Genomic DNA, 23,408 nt, shown 5'->3' with positions numbered 1-23,408 from the left:
ATTAGGTACACTTCGTTTAGAACATTTTCCAAAATGCAAAACACTACATTTTAGTGGATTTTTTTTTAATTCTCGTGGACTACTTACTGGGCAAAACTATATTCACGTTTTAAGCAATACAATAATGATTAAATCATGAATTGTCAAGAAACGGCATGCTGTACCTAGTTTACGTTATTTTTAATTTTGTCATCGCCATATTTATCCGCCCAAAATACATGATGTTGGCTAATGTCTGATGACGGCAAGTAAGTATTAAATAGAATTCATTATTTTTTAATTCATTATTTATTTTAACAATTAACTTAAGTATCTCTGGGTCTTTGGTAACTTGTTTTTAATTCAAATAATTAATATTAGGAAAGTATCATATGTTTTGTCTCCAAGTTTCTCGTGAAAATATTTACTGTATTTCTTTTGCATTTTGGTACGAGGTGACTTTGTTACCCTCCCTCACGCAACTACCTTCCAACAGTTCACCTCAGCCCATGGTAGACGTACTGTTCCGTGGGGAGCCAACAGCTTTGATCTACTAATTTGTTAATTCTGGTAACTATTTTTCATCAACATTAAACTCCTTTTCATTATCTTCCCTCGTGACTCTGGGTCATTTTTATGTTGCAGGGCATAGCTCGGTCATCATTAACTTTAATTCGCCACGTGACCATGCAACAGGGTTAATTGCTTGTGAGATTATCCGACTCCAGCGCACATAACTTTGATTAATTAGTCATATTGTTATTATTGATTGAAAATTTTAGACAAATTAGATCAAAGTACCATTTTTAGTTATACACTGATTTGTGACATATTATTTGGCTGTTGGAAAAAACATAAATTTAAATTTTATTTTTTAATTTTTAATTCATTCAACGATAAAGGCTTTTTTTTTTTTAAAACTATAAGTTAATTCTTTTTTTCCCCAACTGTGCTGTATGGTAAGTCCAGTCCCATTTATAAACACTTTGCAGTATGTAGAATTCCTGAAAACATATTTTCTTAATGGAGTTGAGCGGCTTTAACAGAATTGGAAGGCACTGAATGTTCTACATCATAATAAAACTATTATTTTTGGAAAATGGTATCATTCTCTTTCGGTACCTTGGGACTCTCCTATGGTACCTACTTAGCTACGACCCAATATGCCACTTTTGAATATTTAAACAATTTTTTGTAAATTTTAGCTATTACTTATTAATTCGATCTTTTTGTCGAGTGTGTGTCGATCTGATATGCAAAAAAAAACTTAAATTAAGACAGTAAAACAAATGTTTAAGTTATATTACATTTTAGTTATATATATATATTTGTTTAATATTTTTACTTCTTTTGATTCAGATTTTATCCATAAGTGCACAGCTATTTGATAAACTCTTCTGACTGTCTAGCGGATTGAGCATATACGAAATAAATTTGAACTTGTATAAAATGATGTAAAAATCTACCATTTTTTTCTTTGCAATAATTTTTCAAACAGTTAAATGTTTCCCCGACAGATAGCGTCACCGTGTTGTGCGTGGCCACGTTCGAGTGTTCAAGGTTGCGCGATTTGATCGGAAGTCGGAACTTGTTTGAGAAGTCGAATTGAAACAAGGCTGTTTACTGGTTTGCGCTTTGGGATAAATGATACGCTGCTAAACGTGCGAGTTTCTTCGATGCGAGGCTGCCATCGTCAAAATAAAGGTATTATTTAAACAATGCGTTTGCTAAGCGTTGTAAATTTATTACTGTGCCGGATATATCTGTTGTTCTCAGCGAGATAATGAAACAGTCATGTAGGTCATAGATTCATTTGACTCGGGTTATGCATGCGTTTGATGGGGCTTGTGTGCGTGCCCACCTGTTGGCAATTAATTTTTGCCGTTGTATTAAGTTTTCTCTTCGACGTGAACTTTATAAATGGCCCGAGGAATTTACTTTGCTAGGGAAATGACTTAATATGTGTAATTAATGTAAGCAAACGGACAAAATATACCGTTGGAACATTTAGCTGGATTTTTGCACGGCGTGCTGTGGGCACCATTGAAAAAAATGTATTGAAAACGTACATAATTTCCGAAGTCAAACGGGTCTGATTGTGTACAAATGTATAATAGATAATAGATTACCTAAGCATGTAACTGCTGAAGTAAATTTAGAAATATATAACAAAAAAAATTCATAATATGTTTGAAAATAAATGATTTTATAGCATACAAGAAATATACAATTACTTTTTAAGCTTGTAATTTTTTATTTATTTATAAAAATAATATTTGAATTATAGTCTTCTGTTTTCCAAGTAAAGCCTGAAGCAATGTATCCTTTATGGTAAATAAGAGCTTTTAAGATTAACTTATTGATTTTTAACATGTAAGTTATATTGAATTGTGTTAGTTTTATGTACATTTTTTTTAATATCATAAGTATTTCTACCTATGTATATGATATTGTCTATAAGTCATGTATATATTGTATATGTGTTAAGTGTTATACATATTTTTATGTATATCAAAATGACAAGCCCTATATTCTGTGAACATACTGTTCAAAAATTGAATCTATTGGATACAAATAAAAAAAAAATTTAAAAAAATGTTAAACGTTCTTAAGTGGTTTTATAGGTCTTACTGATGTTAACGCGCCATTCACTTGGATCATTTTTGTAACACGTTATCCGCTGCTCTTTGAATTGGGTAATTATGATAGTATTTAGTGGTGTACAGACCTGTCTGTTATTCATTTATACATTTTGTGGAATATGTTACTCATTAAAATCCTTCACCATTTGATTGATCAGACGCTTTTGTACACAACTTAACGTACCAGTAGTATGAAGACAAAAAAAAGAGTAAAATTAAGTGTACGTATAAATCTTTCGAAGTTAATTAATGTGATACAATATGTGGAGTGTTGAGTTTGCTACAACTACTTTGTGTTAGGACGCTACAAAATAAAAGTAAAAATACCTTTAGCCTATGTGGTATTTAACTAGATTGATAAAATAATTAGTGTAATATGTAGTAACATTTGTCTAATTAGTTTGGATGAGTTGAACTGGTGAGAAACTACAGACTTACATTAACATTACGTTTTTATTTAATAATAAGGAAAAATATGTTGGTTTTTTTTAAATTTTAATATTTGGTTATGGAGAAATTTTATTTTCTTATTGAATAACACCATGCAGGTATTAAACTATTTTAAAATTAAATTTTGAATGTTGACACTTAAACATAACCCATCCTAAAATACTAAAATTATATTTTACAATCCCTAAAGTAAGTACCTACATTTTGTGTGGTATGAAATTGTGTGCAACCTTTAAATTTATTTGAATCTGATTTAGAAATTGTATAAATTGTGTGTTTTTTTTATTTTTGCAATAGTTTGGTTGATATTAACTTTCATTATTGCAAAGTGATAAAATTATGGTCCCTTCAAGTTTGTATTATTGAGGTTTCACTGTTTGTAGTTAATAAATTCAAAAGTAATAATTTTCTCTTGAAAATACGTATTCAGTCAGGAATAAGATTTTGAAGGCTGCAGTGATTGGGCACAAGAATTCACTCTTCCGAGACATTCCATTCCCTTATTCTCACTACCGAGTTAAATCCTTAAAAACTCCTTAATAAAGATTGGTTGGCAGCAAACAACATGTGCAGTACAATTTGAGAATTTCCGACTACAAGATCAGATTTTGTGTGTTAAAAAAGTTTTTAATGTGTTTCTCACATGTTTTTAGCTCACCTTTGAACTAAAAAGGTGTGTTTTATTGTTTTTACTTAATAATTATTGATCATAGTAAATTGTAGGGGTATAAAATTCGGATGCACTGCTTGGATCAGATGTGTTCCGGAGATTATTCTGGACAATAGGGGCTTATCTGCAAGAACTGAACTAACCAAATAACTTAACTATTTAACTTTGTTACTTTCTTGAGGTAATTTTGTGATATTAAAAGTGATTTTCTATCTTTTGATACCTATGAAGGTGATGAAGTATAGGGGCCCTCAAAAAGTATTTAATTTTTGGTTGCCCAATAGGGTACGACCCATGTTACGTAGCTGACACATTTGCTTGTGTGGAAGGATATATTGGTTTCATTTGTCTTGCAGGCTCCCTGGTGGTCTGGATTGTGACCACATGACACACTTGGCGTAGCGACAGGATGTCTGTCGTCAAAAGAATGTAAGATGCAGCACCATTACTCACATCGTCTCTGCAACAGCTTCCCAAATAGGTATGGCGTTGAAATAACACATTATCTATAAAATATTTTAACACTCTTCGTAGTACATTCGTGGTATGAATTAGGGACCACAGGGGCTTAAGTGGTGCAACCGCTCGCCTGAAGACGATCCGGGTTTGATTCCCGACGGGGGCAAACCCTAGGTTCTGAACAAGTGGTAGACATCACAGTGTTTACTCCGAGAGCTCTCGTTTTCCCCACTCGCACTTTCCGTCAACACTCGCACATCACTTTACCCCCGCCCCTCTCCTCCACATACCCTCATCAGTCTCATAAGATTTTAGGTAGATGTACCAGTAGTCGTCATGCTAAGAAGAGTTTTATTAAAAAAAAATTGTGTACATAACCTTGTAGGTGTATTACTGCCCCTACATGTTTGTTTTTAACCTCAAACTTTACTCTACAATGCTATCCAACACTCTTCGATAAACACAAATTATTTTTGTAGATTTATAATTTTGAAAAAAGTGTGATTTCGAGCCAGTAGTCGTCATGCAAATTTTCGTGTTTGCCAGTGTTCGTCACATGTTTGTGCCAGTAGTCGTCATGTGCGATTTCGGCTGCATTAGTTTTAATTCATGGATCCAGAATGATAGTACATATTGTACTATTTGGGCTTCAAATTTTATTTGGTACTATATTTTAAACATCAAAATGGCATTTCATAAAGATCGTTCTGTAATATAATGAATAATCCTCATTAAATTTTGAATTTACTTACAGCACTCACGGAACAAAGAGGGACAGCACATAGAGCTGTAGCAAACCGAATGTATTCGTTACTGAGTAACGGGTGTGCCGTCTAGTAACGAGTAACGAAACGTTACACACGGCTGCATTTTGTTACTCGCATTTCTCGTATATTTTACGCATGCGCGCGCATATTCAATGAATTTACGATACAAAGAACGATGTTTGTTTATTAATAAAGTATAATTTGGAAATTCCTCGTCTAAGTTTTTTTACTGTTTATTAAAGGTATTATGTGTGTAGACAAAGTTTGAGATTGGAACAGAAACAACGTAACAAAGTATTTTTTTACAAATTAGAAATATGTATGTTTTTGTTTTTCACTATCGCGTATTTTCACGTTTTTTTTGTTCTTATCTTAAAAGAAATATAATAAAGCCGCTCTAATGAGATTTAATTGTTTCTTGGTTAACAAAAACTGTTTAATTATCAAATATTGTTAATTGTTTATATTCTATTTATTATTATTTACGCGACGTCATACTGTACGCGTACGCAATACGACTCAATTCGTTGCTGCAACATAACATAGCATGTTATGCGGTATCACAAGTAAAATATAAAAATGAATCAGGGCCCGCCCATCTTCCTACCCAAGGGCGATTTGCCTTTGTGTTTATCGGACAATGTGTTCCTTGGCACACTATTTTTTTCCGCTGCTCATTTTATACTCATACCATTCGCTACATCTTTAAGAGCAGCTTCCATGGCTGACTCTTCATACAACAGTATTTTCCGTTTTGGCATTTTGCCCTGTAATTAAAGAACGAGACACATTAAAATGTTTAGTTTACTTATTAATGTCAAAATATATATCGAATGACCCCTAAATTAATGTAAACAACAATGCCTACACAATTTTTGCAATCAATAAAGTAAAGTAATTTCCGACCCAGAAGTCGTCATACACATGCATCGGAAGTCGTCATAGGTGACGACTACTGGATCTGATCGTAATAACGTACTTTGTCTATTAACAACAAAGAACCAATATTATTTAAGAACTTTAGGGTGTAACTTAGCACAACTTTAAATAAAATATTAAATGTACCAGTGCTCGTCAGGTATGACGAACACTAGCAATACAAGGTTTTTATTGATCCAGTTTTTGTCACCCTAACTAAATCATACAAAGAAAACGAATTTTTTTAAATAAACACTTTCACCTCTTCAAGAACATTTAACTAACACATTCAGCACAAAACATCACGAATAAACATGAAAAATTACAGAATTAGAAGTAAAAATGTGCACTAACGTCCTTAGTGTTTTAGTATAGGAATTCCCCTATTTATCTTCACTGCTCTACGAACTTTTGATGCACGGACTTTTTTTGATTGAAAATAGTGTTTGTTCCGAAAACTATTGTGGTAATTTCAGCTAGAACGTCGACCAAATTTTTGTCAATATTTAAGTTGGCGATATATTGAGCTACTTCACTATTATTTACATTTGAAGTTGCTAGTGACGACCATTGGAGCAGTGACGAGTACCGGGGCACTTACCTTTGATGTAATTCATTTCTTTAAGATTTTAAAACTAAGAACTAAGTTGTTACCAGCATCTCTGTTTGTTCTTTTACTTCTTCGAAATTACGCAATGGATTGGGTTTTCACCATTATTTAGAGCACATCTTCCGGAAGATTCACATATATAATACATTGAGTTTAATTTAAAGATGATAAAGAAATCTCAATGTTTTGTAATTATCGTATGAAGATTCTTTTAGGGTATTTAACATTGCTTCGTGCTGATTTGTACATAACTAATAACAATTCAAATGACTTCAGTTCCTAGTACCCACATCTGTATTTTCCGATGGCAATAAATAAAGCGCAGGTGGGCAAACATTCAATTTTGCAGGAATAGATTTGAGCATCGAGTGCTTTTTACATTTACAGCTACATGTAGCTCTTTTCGTGTTTGACTTCCAAACACCACATCTTTGTGTGGTCTCGTGAGAAAAAAAAAGCTGTCGACATAGTTTACAAAGAAATTCTTTGGTTATGGGCATTACATATAATTAGTATGTATATAATTTTTGAAAACATTGACACTAATGAGAACTCAATTCTTTTAAGTACATATTAAATCTAAATGGCGTCACATTAGTAGATCATATCTGTACAAAACCTTGGCTAGGGGTGAGGGAGTTGCTAGTGTCATAAAATGTGATGAATCAAATTTTTATTTTTAACTTCGGTATTATTTGAATAAAATTTCTTATTTTGATATTTTTCATGTAGCAAGCCATTAACGCTAAATAGAGAACTTTTGAAATTGTTTTAACTGTGGGGAAAAACATCTGAGTTCCCCATGTTACCCGACTATGATATTTGGTTACATGCAGTCAGTTGAAACACATTTTGAGACTGGCATTTTGTCGGTTACATTTTGTGTATTTGTGACAGAGATGAATAATGCACATCAATTCAATAATATATAGATAAAGCTTAAATGCACTACAGCTGAAAGCTGCAATAAATTTTTGAAAGTTAACTTCATTCACGTTATAAAGCGGAGCAGCGGCAACGCTGGGATTACCGCAGCCAGTCGATGCAGTCCGTCCATTCATCACGTGGCCTGCAGCCAATCGGAGAGCCAGAAGAATTTGATCCGTCATCCGGTCTAAATTTTTGCAAATTCATACTTTTGACCTATGGTTTCGCCGCACCAGACACCAAAATGCAGTCCTGTGGAGTTTATGATTGCTTACATACTCATTCCTTAGAATTTTTTCGAGGATTTCCTGTATGGAACTCGACTCAATAGTAAACAACATCGAGATGAGAGCGAAAGAGAGAGAAGTAGTGTATTGTCGGCAGGTTCGTCGGACGGATGAAGTCGCGCGCATCGCTAGGCTAGCTGCGTAGCGTCGGCGGATGAAACGGATGGTTGGTGTGGTTCGGAGCTGGGGCAGGGCGTGTTGCGTCTTGCAGATGGCCCCGTCCAGCGTGGTGGTGAGCCCGCAGCTGTTGTGCTGCATGTGCGAGCTGCGTCTGGAGGCGCCCTCGAAGCTGCACGCCCACCACATGCGCAGCCACACCCCGGAGGAGCTGTCCCTGGCCCTCCTGGCGCAGCGCGGTCTGGAGCTCGCGGCCGACGACTGCCCCCCGTCGCCGGGCCACCTGGTGGTGGACCTGGATGAGGCGGGCCGCGCCAGCCCCCGGGCCATCGAGGACATACTCATGAAGATGGAGCCCGGCGACGACGCGGAGACAGAGAAGCCCTTCGCGTTCGGGGAGAAGACTCCGGACAGGCGGACGCTCCTGACCCCTCTGAGCCCGAGCTATGATGAAATGCAGGACGTGCAGGAAACGGTTGAGGGAGGGCTGGAGACCGATTCGGACGGCAACGGTCGGGAAGACAAGCCCCTCGCGGGGCCGGAGCTGTGGAAGGACGACCCGCACTCTGGCAAGCAGAGGGCGAAGCACAAAGACGAGGGCGGGAGCATAGGCATAGCACCACTGGCGCCCTCTCTGCCTGAAGGCGACGGAGCCGGTCGTGATGATCCGGACGATGCCGGTCAACCCCCACGAGACATCGTTCCCTCGGAGGGCGTGGCCGGCTCTGCGGAGCCACCCTCCAGCCTCGGCAGGCACTCCAAAAGGAAGAAGCAGCAAACGCCCAGACGCTACTTCAACAACCAGTACCTCTTGCCACAGTCGCTGGTCCCACCGCCGGGCGGGAAGGCCAGGCCGGCGTTCGGCGCGAGCGAGGCGGACAGGGAGTTGGAGAGTTCCGTCGTGGATGCGTTCCTGCAACTGGGCCAGGTGAGCACCGCAGCGAGGCACGCCCCGAGCTCTCTGCCGCAGACCGGGGGAACCGCCCCGGCACCGGTCGCCACGGGCCGGGGCTCCGCTCGCAAGGCCCAGAAACAGTTCAGCGTGCTTCGATCGAAGAAGACGCCCCACGCCGCGAGCACCGGGAAAAAGTCGTCCGTCAGGAAGATAAGGGGGAAGAAGAAAGTGGCGAGGAAGGGCGAGAAGGGTGACTCGAGATTCCGCTGCGGTCCCGGCGGCGCGAGGGAGGAGTTCTCCCCGGAGTCGGACGGCCCGGCGATAAAGAGGGAGGCGTTCATGCCGATATCGTGCGACAGCATGGAGAACATCGCCTCGTCGAGCCGGGGGGCGAGGGAGCCCGGCTCGCCGGCGAAGGCCCTGGACCCCCGGGACCTCATGAAGATCTACCCGCCGGGAATGACGGACCGCCGGTTCTTCTGCGAGCCGTGCGGCAAGGGCTACACCAAGAAGTCCCACCTGGAGCGCCACCTGCGCGTGCACACGGGCGAGCGCCCCTTCCCCTGCACGTTCTGCGGCAAGAGCTTCGCGGTGCGCTCGATCCTGAAGCAGCACCTGCGCATCCACACGGGCGAGAAGCCGTACTGCTGCCAGGTGTGCGCCCACCGCTTCCCGCAGAAGTCGGGCCTCATGACGCACATGATGCTGCACACGGGCAAGCCCTTCAAGTGCGACCGCTGCGCCAAGGCGTTCGTGTCGAACCACAAGCTGCTGCAGCACCTGCGCTGCCACGAGGGGCGCGGTGCGCACTTCTGCGCCACGTGCGGCGCCAGCTTCTTCGCGGAGGCGGCGCTGCGCGACCACGCCCGCCACCACGGCCAGAAGCACGCGCACACGTGCATGGTGTGCGACGCCAGCTTCCTGCTGGAGGGCCACCTCAAGCAGCACCTGGACCGACACCTCGAGAAGCTCGTCACCGGCTACGACTGACGCCCGTCACAAACACTACCACGATTATACTTTTATCCTACCCATAGAAAATATTTATAGCGTTTCTCAAATTGCTTATAAAGTGTGTTTGATTGAAAAAAATTTATAAATGATATACAAGAAATTGACTGGCGCCCGCCGGAAACTACCTTTAATGTGTTCAGTTAGTGAGACAAGGCGGATTCAAAACACCCACAAACGATAATATTGTTAAAATATATTTTTTTTATATTCATAGAAAAATATTTATAGCTATTCTCAAATTGCCTAAAGTGTGTTTGATTCGGGAAAAAAAAATTATGAAAGATATATACAAGAAATCGACTTGACGCCCGCCAGCAACTACCTTGAATGTGTACAGTAAGTGAGACAAGACGGATTCAGAACTCCCACAAACAATAATATCGTCAATATATTTTTTTTTCTATTCATGGAAAATATTTATAGCATTTCTCAAAGTGCCTAAAGTATGTTTGATCTGAAAAAAAAAATATATATATATATATATATATATATATATTATACAAAAAATTAATAGAATTGCAATATGTGCATTGGGAAAATTCCGAGAAATTTTATTTATGTGAAAAAGATACATTTTGTCCTGTAAGGTTTTGTTGAATTGCAGTGCAATAATTTATTCCTCAACAGTATACCGTTGTACCTGGACACGTACACAGATATTTTCTGGAGAGAGAAAAATAATTGTTTCAGACGTTTTGCGAAGCCCGTCTGAATGAAAAACTATATTTTTTTTCCCAGTGTTGCTGCATTATGTTTTTATAATTTATGTTGACCAGGAAATCGGCTGTGTTGTGAACACGACATGGCTGTAGATAACAAATTAAGGTTGTAAGAATTAACTAAACAAAGATGGACAGTTTTTTTTAGCTCTTGAAATACTGTTTCTGTGTTAGAGTAGTTATACAATAACTGAACTATGGGGTTGGGCTTAGCCGTAGTTTTCCTCGTAAGGTCTGTGGATATTTTGTGAACGACCTGTAAGGTTATTAATTAGTGCCTTAGTTGTGAAATGAGTGAAATTTATTTTATGATTTATGTAGCAGCAATAAGTCGCACTGTTTCTTTAAAACTCTTGTCATAAATTATGCTGCACGAAGTCTTTTGTAATAATTTTATTAGTCATTAAGGAAGTAGGGTCTTAAGTAGCAGTTAGATAATTGCTGTACTAATCCAGTTTTGTTGTTATGATTAAATTGTTACTAAACAGGTGTTGAGGGGCCATTAATAACTTAAAAGCCGTGTTTTGTTTTAGCCTGATTTATTCTTGTTCCATTTTTTTTCTTTCAGGTTTTGTGAAGTGAACTTAATTTTATTTTCGATGTTTGACTACCTCAGCTACGTATTCCTACTGTGTTTGCATTCCCATGGAAATACATCAGAAACCAATTGTACGCAAATGTTTCTTTGGATTCCTCGAGACATTTATGAGCAGCCTGACATACATATGTAAAAAATGAATCAATTTTTTTTTGCATAAATATTTAATTAGATACAAGTATTTTTGTACAAAAAAAATTTTGTAATTTACTTAATTGATCTAAAGTGAGCAAAATATTACAGTTTGTAGTTAAAAGATTGTTGAAACTACTGTTATGTTTTGTCAGAGTATAAGTTAAGTTGTCGTGATTGGCTGTAGTGTTACAAACTGCTGTGGATATTTGTGATCACGAATGTTGCCGCACTTGTTGAGGTTATGTTTGCCGCACTGTTGCTGTTCATCAGCGTGGGTGCCTGACATGCATGGGCGTGGATATTAAGTTGGTGGGGAGGGGGGGGATAAAAATCTACAAAATCTCTGAAAGTATAGGAGCCGGACACAAAATATAGGAGTCAGTCATACAGTCTTCCGCTTAGTGTCTCTCAAGGTCAGTGAAATTGCGAATATCTGCTTAGAATGTTCCTCTATTTTTCTGTGTAATGATGTGTGCTTGATAAAAGAGGCAGTTTTTTTCCCCCTCATAGAGTGAATTTTTTTTTTGTTGGGCCACTCGGGAGAAGATAACTAACTGCCTGAGCGGTCACTGCTAGGAGAGTGTGTGTGTGTGTGGGTCTGTATCCAGTATTGTTCGCTGTGCATTATCCACCAGAAAAACATTGTCATAAGTTGTTAGGCTTTACGAGTCTTTGCTGCGAGTATGCGACCAGATGTTTTCCAACAGATCTGTACAAGTTTTTTTCTCTTCGCCACCCTCCTCCACCCCCACGGTTTTGAACTAAACTAATCACAGAGCGTGCGTGCCGTCTTTCTACTCTCTGATCTGAAAACTGTCAAATTTTAACACCCATGCAATGTTTTGAGTTTTTACGGATACATATTTATCCTTATCAGTATGCTCTAATCTTATTTACCTGCAGGAATCTCTTCTGCATAAAATACTTTAGCTGATAACGCGGATGTTTAGTAATGATTCCGAATTAGGTACTGTTAAATCTGGCTTTACTATATTAGTCTTCACAAAATGTTTCATGGTCAGATGTAGCAAAAAAAAATCCAATTTAAGTAATCCTAAAACATTACGAAAATCCAGTGGAAATTTTGTCTCCGCCCGACGAGACAGTTTTTGGTAAACCCGCACAGCCGTATTCGTAAACGACTGAATATTCATTTTTTCTCAGTGTTAGTATTTGAAATTGAATTGAATATGAATAACAAATTATTTGTTTTGATATTCAAAAATTTGAATATTCTCACAATCCTAAAAATGATGGAACTGATGAATTGGTCACAAAATTGTCTCCAAAATAAACAGTAATGTTGTTCAAGATTTTGAAACTTTAATTTTCGGGAACCTTTTGGTATCTTGTATTTTGTTTTTTACACCTCACTTCAGTTTAGTCTTTCCTACTGAATAAATTATAAATCATGTGGAAATTATCTCTGAAAAGTTTTGTGCTTCCTAATGTAAAAATCAATATTCCCCGTGGCGACATGGAAAAAAATAAAATTGGACGAGCAACTCGAAAGCAAAGTTTTGCTGGCTTGCACTTGTTTTTATTCCAGGGAAGCCCAAGGTGGAAAAAAATAGCATCAGGCATTTCAGTTGTCTTATTCAGTGTGCTGCCGAGGTAGTGTAGTTCCCCTGCATTAACATATCGGGTTTTTTCTTGTGGCAAAAGACTTTAAAATTTATTCAATTTTGAGTAGTATAAGCTTATGCTCATGTACACTCCAGGTTGTCTTGTGACTGGTTACGGTAGCGTAGTCCGCGCTGGTGTTGCGTGATGGAGATATCAGCTAGCTTGAGCCTTTTTTTTTTTAACGCTTGCGTCTCCAAATATGCTACTGCTCTGCCAAACTTCTTATAGACTGTTTCTTTTCAGAATATTTGAAAGCTGTCATGTAAATTGCGAGAAAAATTCCAATGTGCCTTGTACGCGTTGAGGAAACACCAATGTCGGAGGATGCGGACTTAAAATGCAAGTACCAGAAACCGTTGTGAACAGATTTATTTTTTTCACACTTCCAAGAGTATTCTGTTGAAGATCAACAACTTGATAAGCATGACTAAAATAAGAAGGTAGTAACATGGTCACTTTTTTTTTTGCAATGTAGTGTCTTGAACAGCAACAAAATTTTGCTGTGGTTTGTGAGATTTTTTTTTTCCTCGAAATCCTAGTGTTGAGTGGGCAAGAAGAGATGGTAAACAATATGAAATTATAAGTTGTGAAGAAAGAGGATGGTAGAAGCAGAAGTTTGGGAGGGGGGGTTACGGGGTAATTACTGAGGTGTTGGTTTCTTCGTTTGCCTCCACCTCCCTTCCTTATAACTTTTTCACTTCTGGCTGTGACTGTCTGCAGGGGCGTAGCCAGGGGGGGGTTTTAGGGGTTCAAACCCCCCCCTTAGCACCAAATCTTTAATTAATTTCTTATTCATCACTCAAACAAATTTCATATTAAAATTAATAAAATTTTTATTATTACAATATTTAAATTTAAGAACCGAAAACTGCTAAAATAGCACTATTTTACACCTTAAAATCCAAATTTTCCCGGGGGAGGACCCCTGGACCCCCCGCTTTAATGCGGGGGGGGGGGGGGGCCATGCTTCTTAACACCCCCCATACACAAATCCTGGCTACGCCACTGACTGTCTGTGCCTTCTTGTGACGTACTGTTTTGCTGCAGTCGATTGTAGTGATGATTATGTACATATTCGCAAGTGTTAACACAAATTTTTATGGTAGCAAAGTAGTCTTGAAATCTACATGTTTTTCCTTATCCTGATGACAGTTCTACCAACACATCCTGGACAGTTATAGATTTAAAGTATTGAAGTATTTATTTTATTAATTATATGGTTAACAGCTTTATGTCTGCGACCTGACCCTCAGTACTAAATAGACACCCTTTTAATGTATTTATTAATCGCAATATTATCTTTCAAATGTACACCCATGCCTTACCCGGGCCTTGAAAACGGAAAACTTGCACCGTAAGACATTATGCATCCCACTACGCTACGGATCTCTGAAACAAACAGAAAGGAAAATTGTTAAATGGTCTGTTAAGGATGAATATGGAAACCGGCCGTTCAGTTCACTGTAGGGGTTGGAGTCTGAGATTAAATAAGGCTTATTTGCCAAGTTAACTGTCAAAATTGTGTCCTGTGGTGGACGGCTCTTGGAGCGTTACTTCTTACTTAAATAATTTCAACAAACTATTGAGTTGTAACGTGTGAACAAATACGCGTGTCCATGTTTGCAACTGCTGATTGTGCAGTTCTGAGAGTGAGTTGTAAGTCAATGTGCACAGAAGACAAATCGGGGTTTATGTCGTGCCTTTAGTCTGTAGGTAGGGTACGTGTCAATCAGTTGGGTCTGGCTTAAAGCGAAACTTTAAATAATGATGGAAGTGTCCTTGCGGTTTTATCATGATTACATCCTTCATGTTGTTACAGTTTTTAAGAGCTTGCAAGGTCGGTAAGGGGAATTTTTTTTCTACTATGTAACCCACTGAATCTAGAGTCTGTCGTCATAATTACAAAAATTATATTTTTTCATACTGAAAAAAGTAGTACTACATTTTCTTGTAGTTTTTTTCTTTTCTTTTGCAATTTGTATGGAAAATTAAAATTTGTGTGTTTTTTTGTGGAGTTGCATTTTTTTTTGAATGTTCAGTTATTTTGCCAAGGTTTAGAATGTTGGTTCATTTGTTCTTGGTTCTGTTAGCGTGGAACGTCCGGCATGCAGTCTAGATCACGGCTGCGGGTGAAGGTTTAGTTCTGTTGGTTTCGGGAGCGGGTGCTCTGTTGTCCCTGCAGAAGGTGGCGGTGGGCCACTGCAGGATCGTGAACTCGCCTCGTCTGGTCCTCCCCCCCTACGTAGCGAGTCCCTGGCCTTCTCGCCTCTTTGTAGATCTCAAGATCTGGGCCAGGAGGATGCGTGAATTCAGATTAAGGGGCAATTATCGTAATTATTTTTCTCCTACTTCATGTTTTTGCACATGTTTTTTAAACGAATTCATTACATAACCACGCTAGCCGGAGTACCCGCACTTCGCTATGGCGATCTGAAGGCAGAGCAAACTCCCCTCCTCACTGCCGCTACTAAAGCCCGTAACCGTGGAATTGAACGCATCATCGATGAAATGGTGAAACTTCATCGAATCCTGTCCAGCTAATATGAATGAACTTGAAATGGGAGCTCACTTTACATTGGTCGCGCTTGATTGTGAAAAGAAAAGAAAAAATACATCTCTGGCTCTTATCATCGTAAGGAGATCATGTGTAACCCAGTTTTTAGTCTAATCATAAGCTTTTAATCACTCACAGTTTCATCAAAATCCATCCATTAGTTTTTGCGTCACGCTTGAGCAGACAAGACAAACTACAGTTTTGTAATAGTGTGAGTGTATGTGATAGTTTTTTACCAACTTCAAGGCAAATTTAATGGCAACCCTAGCATGTACTGAAAGCATTACAGTTTTAGATTAACCTTTCATAAGTCGCCTTCGTCTTCAAACACTTGATTTTTAGTAAGTCATTCATTATATCAGTAAAAGTTAGGTTTTCCTTAGACCATAGAAAACTTAGTTTTTCATAGTTTTGTAAAAACCTAATTTTTATTGATTTATGAATGATGTACTAATAATAAAGAGTTAGAATATGAAGGCTGCATACAAACTGTTTACCACACGATTCGATTCTTTTAGTACGTGGCATAAAACCTTGCCTTAAATCAATAAAAATATAAATGAGGGCTTTTTTTTTAGTAAAAGTGTTGTATGAATGATTAAATATGGTTATATTATGAATTTATTTATCATGTGCAAAAATGTGAAATATTAGAGGAAAAAATAATTTAAGATATGATATTTACTGAACGTGCAATTCAGTTAATTTATAACCTGTGAAATTGTGCGCTGGGAAGTCTTCAGCGAGAGTTGTGGTTGAGCGAACTCTTTTAACATTCGCGGCAACGTGAGCGTGTGCTTTGCATCCGGTCCGCCTATCTTGTCGTTTCCCACAGTTTGTTAGCCATGCAAGTACACGGAGTCCGCTGATCGAAAAAGTTTGGGGTGAAAAATATTTTGGTAAAAACTTTAAATTCTTGAATTTTAGAAAGTATTCTTAATGTGTCGACCCAATTATTAACATTGATAAGTGATTTTGTGCATGTAAAAATATTACAGGTTGTGTTACATAATAACTAAGTGTTTGTAAAGATGTATTTTACTATACGCTGTTGCGTTACTGCATTATTCCGCTAGCCCGAAGATATTATTTTTAACCGAATAGATCTCGGCTCTAATTGGTTACGATTAGCAGGACTCCACTGTGCTGTTGTTGTTTACTCTCGGTACTGCCCACAATGAAACCTGCCTTAAACCTTGTTGAATTGTTAAGATGATATTTTTACGATCATGTAACACAATCCATGTTGCATTTTGTGTGTGGAAAAACTTATCGAAATGAAAAATTTGTAAAAAGAAATTTACAAGTGATGCCCGTTCATGTTGTTTGTCATGTGATATTTTTTTTTATTGAAAATAATTACTTTTGAGAAACCTATTCTTAATGTATTTGAAGTGTTTAAGAGAAGATTTATGTAAAAAGAAAGGGTTTTTGAGATTTTTTGACTATGGGGAACGCGTTGCATTACCACATAAACAGTCTTGTGATTTGCATTTGTTTGCTGCTGGGGAGAGGCAAACAAATCAATCCTGGCTGCACCTTTAATCCAAACCTACCAGAGTGCAGATTGCGAAGTTTTAGAACGAACCCTTTTTGAACGTGACCCCCTAACTGTTGAACTTTAACGTCCCAAGTGCCTGCAGCCAGATTTGTGCCTCGATATGACCTCCGAGTCTACTGTCGGACTGTCGATTGCTCTTTGAAGACACTTCACTTGCCAGTGCCTGCGTTAGTTCTCGTGAGTTGGTGCTAGCGTGCGAACAATGAGCACAGAAGATGCTAATAATAAGTCTTTCATATTGAAAAAAAAAAAGTTAGAATTGGAGAATATATAATTTTCCAGGTCATTGTAATTGTTTTGAAGCCTTTACGAAACTTGTAATTTTTTGATTTATTTAAATTGTTGCTAAATTATTATTCCTAGTGCAATGGAAAATGTCATTAATTTTAAAGTTTAGAAATGATGATGATAATTTATTTTGAATGATTCTTAAATTGTTATACTTACCACAGTAAAGAATAAAGTAAGCAGGTAATTTTATACCTTGGTTGTTGGAGCGGACTGCTACTGCTAAATCTTGTGCTATTCAAACAGGAAGTTGCATTTTTATGTATACTGTCTTGTGGTGGATGATGGATGATCGTGTATATTCATTTGCGAGGCATTTTGTTTGTTTGTTCTAAATACGTCTCAAGTTTATTTTAACCCTTTGAACTACTATCTTGAGCCAAGTACTCCGTCTTTAACTTCCTATTTCCAGTCCTTTGTCGAGTGTGTCTCTCCAATCCTTTGAATCACGTCACGTGGAATAGTGTCGCGTAATTCAAGGGGTTGGAGAGTCGCACTTGACAAAGAATCGGAATAGAAGTTTTAAGATAATAAGTCTGACGACTTACGTGAAATTTGGAGTTCAAAGGGTTAAACAAACAAAATACATTATTAATGCATATGCACGTTACTGAACGAAACATGAAAATCCGCTGTTAAATTATAATGTTCAATATTTGCGTTTGAACTGAGCATACACTATAAAGCAGTAATCTGTTCAGATCACACAAGGATGTGGAGGTTTTGCAGTGTTGCAGTATTTGTGTCTAGCTGCACACCGTCAAAATATTGAACAAATACTTTCCCCCGATTTGAAATATGGTTAAGTATGACCTGTGTGATTTCAAGACTTTTTTTCTTTTTCATTTTCCTACCATCAGAGTATAATTTTTTCTTGCTCACTAATTTGTAAGCCTGATGTGTGTCAGAATTTCTTCCTATGCAACTGGTCTGGGCTGGTAATGATAAAAAAAAAAAAAAACATTTTTGTTGTTAATTCATAGTCTATTAGACAAGGTTTATGTAACGACGTGTACAATTGTTTCGGATAGAAACTGTAATTTTTTTTTTACGATTTTGGAAATAGATCTAGTCTGCAAATGAATAATTTTTTGTAATGTTTTAAATATAATTATTTTTTTTATCTGAATGTAAGATGTAAAGATGTATAATTACTTTATTACAATATTTGTTAATGGAGTTACAGACTGGAGTCATTTTGATTGATCAATTTTTTTTTGTGTGTAAATGTGGTTACTAATTTTAGTGAGACATTATATTTGCGGTTATTACAGTATCGGACACAACAACCCAGTGTATTTGTGCGCCTGGCCTACATATTTCCATGGTCCTACATTTAGGTGAATGTGATGCACATTTTTTGTAATTTAATTTTCTAATATGTTTAAGCATAGAACTGTTTATATGAATATTTAATGACTAATTTTTTTTTTTTTTTTCATTTCTTTATTCAATTGTATGTCAGGGTTCTGTTAAAATCTAATATTTCATTTTATTTGTCATAGTATCTTAACATTATGATAATTGTAAGGGACTCATTTGTATTATATTAGTGTAGTTGCAACTAATTTTAGTTTAGGGAAGGTATTGGGGGATGGTGAAATTCAGTACTAATGTCTAGTTTGTATGCTTAGTAGGTTTGCATGTTCGTTTACACTCGGAACAATATCCAATAATTGAGGGGGCAGTTGAAGCAGCGTCATGCGTCAAGTGTTGGATCGTGACTGAATCGGGGTGTTTACAGGCCACTGAAACAATATACAGTATCTGCTGAAAGTCATAGAACTTTATTGTCCAACTGCCTTTTGCTTACTTTGGTTTTGGTTTTTTTTTTTTTTTTGACACCTCACTTCAGTTTATAGTTGCACATTTGATATAAATACAGTAGACTCCCGATTATCTGGGTAATAACTTACAAGGAGTCTGCGGATAAACGAAAAACACGGTTAAAGCAGTTTTCGAAAAGAAAAAAAAAGTTTTTTCCTGACTATCTATAGACAAACGCTGTTTAAGGTTGCATGTAACATGTATTAATGTGTTGAGGCGTAATTTACTGGGAAAAATTATACAGTACGTATCACAAAATAATAGCCCTTTTTTTTATGTCTAGATGGTCGATGATTTTCAACTTCTGTTGATTGAAAATACACGCCAGTTGTTGCTCTGTTAGTCACAGAAAAGCCGCGCCGGCCCTGACTTAGGTGCAGTTCACAAGGACACAAGCGTGCGTTTATAAGTTGCTCCAGTGGTCTCTGAAGTTCATGATACCTTCTAACACCAACTATGAATGCGCTATATTTGGCAGAATTTTCCATCTTTGAATCACAGCATAAAATGCTCTTGTCACTTGAAGAGTTTACACAAAAAAAAAAAGTTAAAAATATTATTTGTGTTTCTGGGTCAATGAAATATGGCACGGCTAACCTGCAAACCGGATAACCTGCACCCATATTACTTTTGAGTCTACTGTATTTGGAGACTGTTTGCTTAAATCATAGTGTGGAAATTATTTATGGAAAGTTTACAATTTTCCGACACAATCTACAAGTTCCTGCACAGAGTAGATTTATATTGTAGTTTTTTTTTTAATTTTGCTTACATTCTCTTTGCTGTAAATAGTTGTCAGAAAATGTTATTAAAAGAGCTTGAAAATAATTGAAATTGGTTCACCTGGTAGTTGTAAACACCCCGGGGAAAGTACCGGTGACAACCGCTACGCGTGATGGTGTGGGGGGCAGAGCAGGGTAAACTTTCTAAACTTGTAAATAATAGAGTTTTTTTTTTTGCAATATTGAATAGTTGATAATGTGCCTATTGTCAGTGCCTTAAAATATTACCAAGAAAATGTTCTTGATACGCGAGAAACGCAGCCGTTTCCCAGTTTGTGGCAGAGATTTGTGATTGGGTGTGTTTATCAATTGTAAATGTGCGGATCTTGAGAGAGAAAATAAGGGTTTTTGCCGCTCGAAGTTGTGATTGAGGGTTGCATTTAGGCTGTGACGATGCTTGTACTCTGTTCTTTCACGACAATGATCAAAATGTTTTTACATTTGTGCCGCTTTATGTTTTACGGGCAAAATCCACGAGAAGTTGTATTCGGGGGTAAAGCTCTCCTAAATAAATTTACAAGTGTTGCTAGTTTAAAGCGTTTAGGGGTTGCCTTTCGTTTACTGCTTTCAAAGATCTTTTAGTTATACAGTTCATTAGGCATAACAGCAAAGACTTTATCAGATTTCAAACTGCAGCTGGACATAATTTTTTGATTTTCATTTCATTCATTTTGAATTGATTGAAATTTACAGTGTTGAATCATTTGATGTTATTCATATTATTCTGTATATAGTTGATTATGTTTCCTGTACTGTTTTGAAAATTTTTTTTTCTGCAATTAAAAAGAGTTAGGACGAATTGGTTTGTTTCTTTGTGTGAATTCATTAAATTACGATGATGGGCTGGACAAATGTTGTGCTAACATTTAAGAAAGCCATGTCAATCTACAGATTCCATTGAATGTACACCTTACTCATGAATTATTCGTGGGAACTGAAATGGTGCAAAACACTTTTTTTTAAAATTTAATTTACTTCCTAGAACTATTTGATGACAATCGTTAATAAAAGCAGGTTGGAACAGTTGATGTAAACAAATGTCTTTCCATATCTATGTGAAAAACAGTGGAAAAACATTTCAATAGAAAAAGCCTTTGTTTGACGGGGGGGGAGGGGGGGTATGTTTCACATCTATCTAATGCTACATCTGTTTCATTGTTTCATTTAGTAATCCTATAAGGTGAAGTTGCTTAGGCAATATACTTAATACTGTACCACAAATGATAAGATCTTAATCAAATTAGATTTATGTGTTTTAATGTAAAATTGTTAAAATAATCAACATAACCTGTAATAATTAAACACATGTTAAAACACGTAAAATATAATGGAGTATAAATATACGATCATCATTATTGGCAAGCTTCATGTTTTATAATTATTTAAAATAACTTTTTGTTTTAAATGTAAGAAAAAAAATTTATTTCATGTATTTAAAAAATCTACAATTTATTTGTGTGGAAAAGACTTTTCATTTGAGATAATACCTGCATCCTTACTATTTCAATTATCATCGCTATTCCAGCTCCATGATATTATCTTGTTCTATCAGAAATGTTGAATAATTTATTGTGACGTCGTCTTGACCATGGACTCACAGCCTGTGCTCCGCACCGCTAGTACCAGATCTCGTTTTCGGAGCGCACCCCTAGCCCAGCGGGAATGAGACGGGCGAGCGCCTTGCGCGTGACCCCACTAAACTTAAATAAACTTAAGGGCACGAAACCCCGGGGGCTCGACCCCATAAAACAATTGAGGAACAAGACACTAGGACACAATTATTAATTCACAGTGACGCCGTCCCCGCTACCTCCTACGATTTTTACGTGATTTTTGTTTGGGTTCGAGATCTCAGGGAGGGTTCAGCCTTGTGGCTAGAGGTAGGGGTTAACGCAGTAGGGCCCCCCGAGCTGTTATGGCCACTCGGGACGCCTGAAGTAGAACACAAAGTTACTGGTGGATACTTGACGAATTTATTACGGCACAGCCCTATACATAGAGCTGCCCGTTCTGGCCGTAACGGTTGTCCCAGATCAACTAGTCACACGCGCAGCCCACTTACTCAGTGGCGGCTCACGATTTTACTGCGCGTGAAGGACGTACTCTTGCACACGATGCGGGGATTACAAAATAAACTCTAACATGACAAATTATACCTTGACGAACAAAACACTTAACTATTACAAGATACTTATTATACTGGGCTATTGGCAAGTAGGCCCGTATCTCCGGCAACTCTACGTGATTCCTAGAAGTGTCCCAGGGACTGATTCGTTAGTACATTGGGTGGCACAATACCGTGCGGCGGTTAGAATTAAACTCTAACATGACAAATTATACTTCGACGAATAAAACACTTCACTATTACACAATACTTATTATACTGGGCTAATGGCATGTAGGCCCGTATCTCCGGCGACTGTACGTGATTCTTAGATGTGTTCCAGAGACTGATTCGTTAGTACGTTTGGTGGCACGTGTCGCCTTCTGGCTGCCCCGTGCTGGCTAAAACTAAATAGTCGGTAAGCTAAGTTGTTGCGTGAAGCGCCGACGTAACGTCTCGTAGACTCCCCACAGTACTTACGTAATATGCTGAACACTCATCTTGGAGCACTGATTTATTTAAGTGAAATACCTCATGGTAAATTGAGGCCGACCACGGAACTGTACGTAAAAGATTAAGAAAAGATTATGACTATTGAAACTACATGTCGGTGAAAGCAAGAGTTGATGGTTCCGTGTTGCGTGAAGGCTGCCGGCCTATCCGAGCTCCTGAAGGACACTGCGTGTCTCGCCGCGCGCGACCCCCCTTCAATCCCGCCAGGCCTACCAAGGAAACGTGTGAATTTCGCGGGAAACTGAACTGGCCAGGTTCGGGACAAGGCGCACAGTGAAACATGATTTTGAAAGGACTGAAATATTAATTGATGAGAATAATGTCTAATAAAAACCTGTGGAAAAATATACATAATTTCATTTGTTGTAGTTCGGCGGAGGGATATGCCACACCCGACCGGACCCTTCTGCTGACGTAGCACTCGTTGCCTGGCATTCGCCTCGTTGCATGAACTACACTTTGTTGCGCGCACGAGCGCGATCGGTGCACACGCCTTTGCGAGATGTTGATGAGGCATAGCGGTCTAAGCGACATAGAGGAGCATTTGCGGTCGGCATCAACAGGCATTAAACAAGTGTGTCGTAGCTACTCCGTGCGAGCACCACACGTATGGAGCAGACAACGAACCTCATTAAAAGTCACTGTGGTCACTGGCCTTAATTAAAGTGCCCATGACAATTATCAAGTCAGATTAGGAGAACTCCCACTAATACAGTTCACAGGGAGATAATATGTTAATAAATTTACAGTAGCCAACTTGATGCCACAATTCAAATAATTAAATACTCTAAAACAGTTGTTAAACCTTAAGCACCCAATTACCAGGCGCTACCTTTTATTTGGGCACCTGGAACGTGTATTTAGCTTATAATAGAGCAAATTAAGTTATTGGAAGTTTTTGGCGCAGACTTACAAAGGAGGTGAAAGTTTCCTTCTCTTGTGAGGCGGCCATGTTTGGCAGTCTCC

At 38.1% G+C, this 23,408-nt stretch overlaps 1 protein-coding gene across 1 annotated transcript; it reads left to right on the top strand.

Moving 5' to 3' along the window:
* The first annotated feature begins 1,508 nt into the window (after positions 1-1,508).
* Positions 1,509-19,061, top strand: LOC134541454 (zinc finger protein 696-like). The gene is made up of 3 exons (XM_063384922.1): positions 1,509-1,683; positions 4,098-4,222; positions 7,921-19,061. Exon 3 carries the CDS (start codon positions 7,921-7,923, stop codon positions 9,709-9,711), a length of 1,791 nt encoding a protein of 596 aa, XP_063240992.1. The 5' UTR covers positions 1,509-1,683; positions 4,098-4,222; the 3' UTR covers positions 9,712-19,061.
* Positions 19,062-23,408: the final 4,347 nt, after the last annotated feature.

The sequence above is a fragment of the Bacillus rossius genome, chromosome 18 (assembly GCF_032445375.1).
Source record: "Bacillus rossius redtenbacheri isolate Brsri chromosome 18, Brsri_v3, whole genome shotgun sequence".
Taxonomy (NCBI): domain Eukaryota; kingdom Metazoa; phylum Arthropoda; class Insecta; order Phasmatodea; family Bacillidae; genus Bacillus; species Bacillus rossius.
Note: the sequence above shows the minus strand (reverse complement) of the source record. Positions and strands in the feature narration are given on the sequence as shown.

What these genes read in the sequence shown, in the direction of transcription:
- LOC134541454 (XM_063384922.1), top strand. Translation starts at nt 7,921, where the DNA reads ATGGCCCCGTCCAGCGTGGTGGTGAGCCCGCAGCTGTTGTGCTGCATG.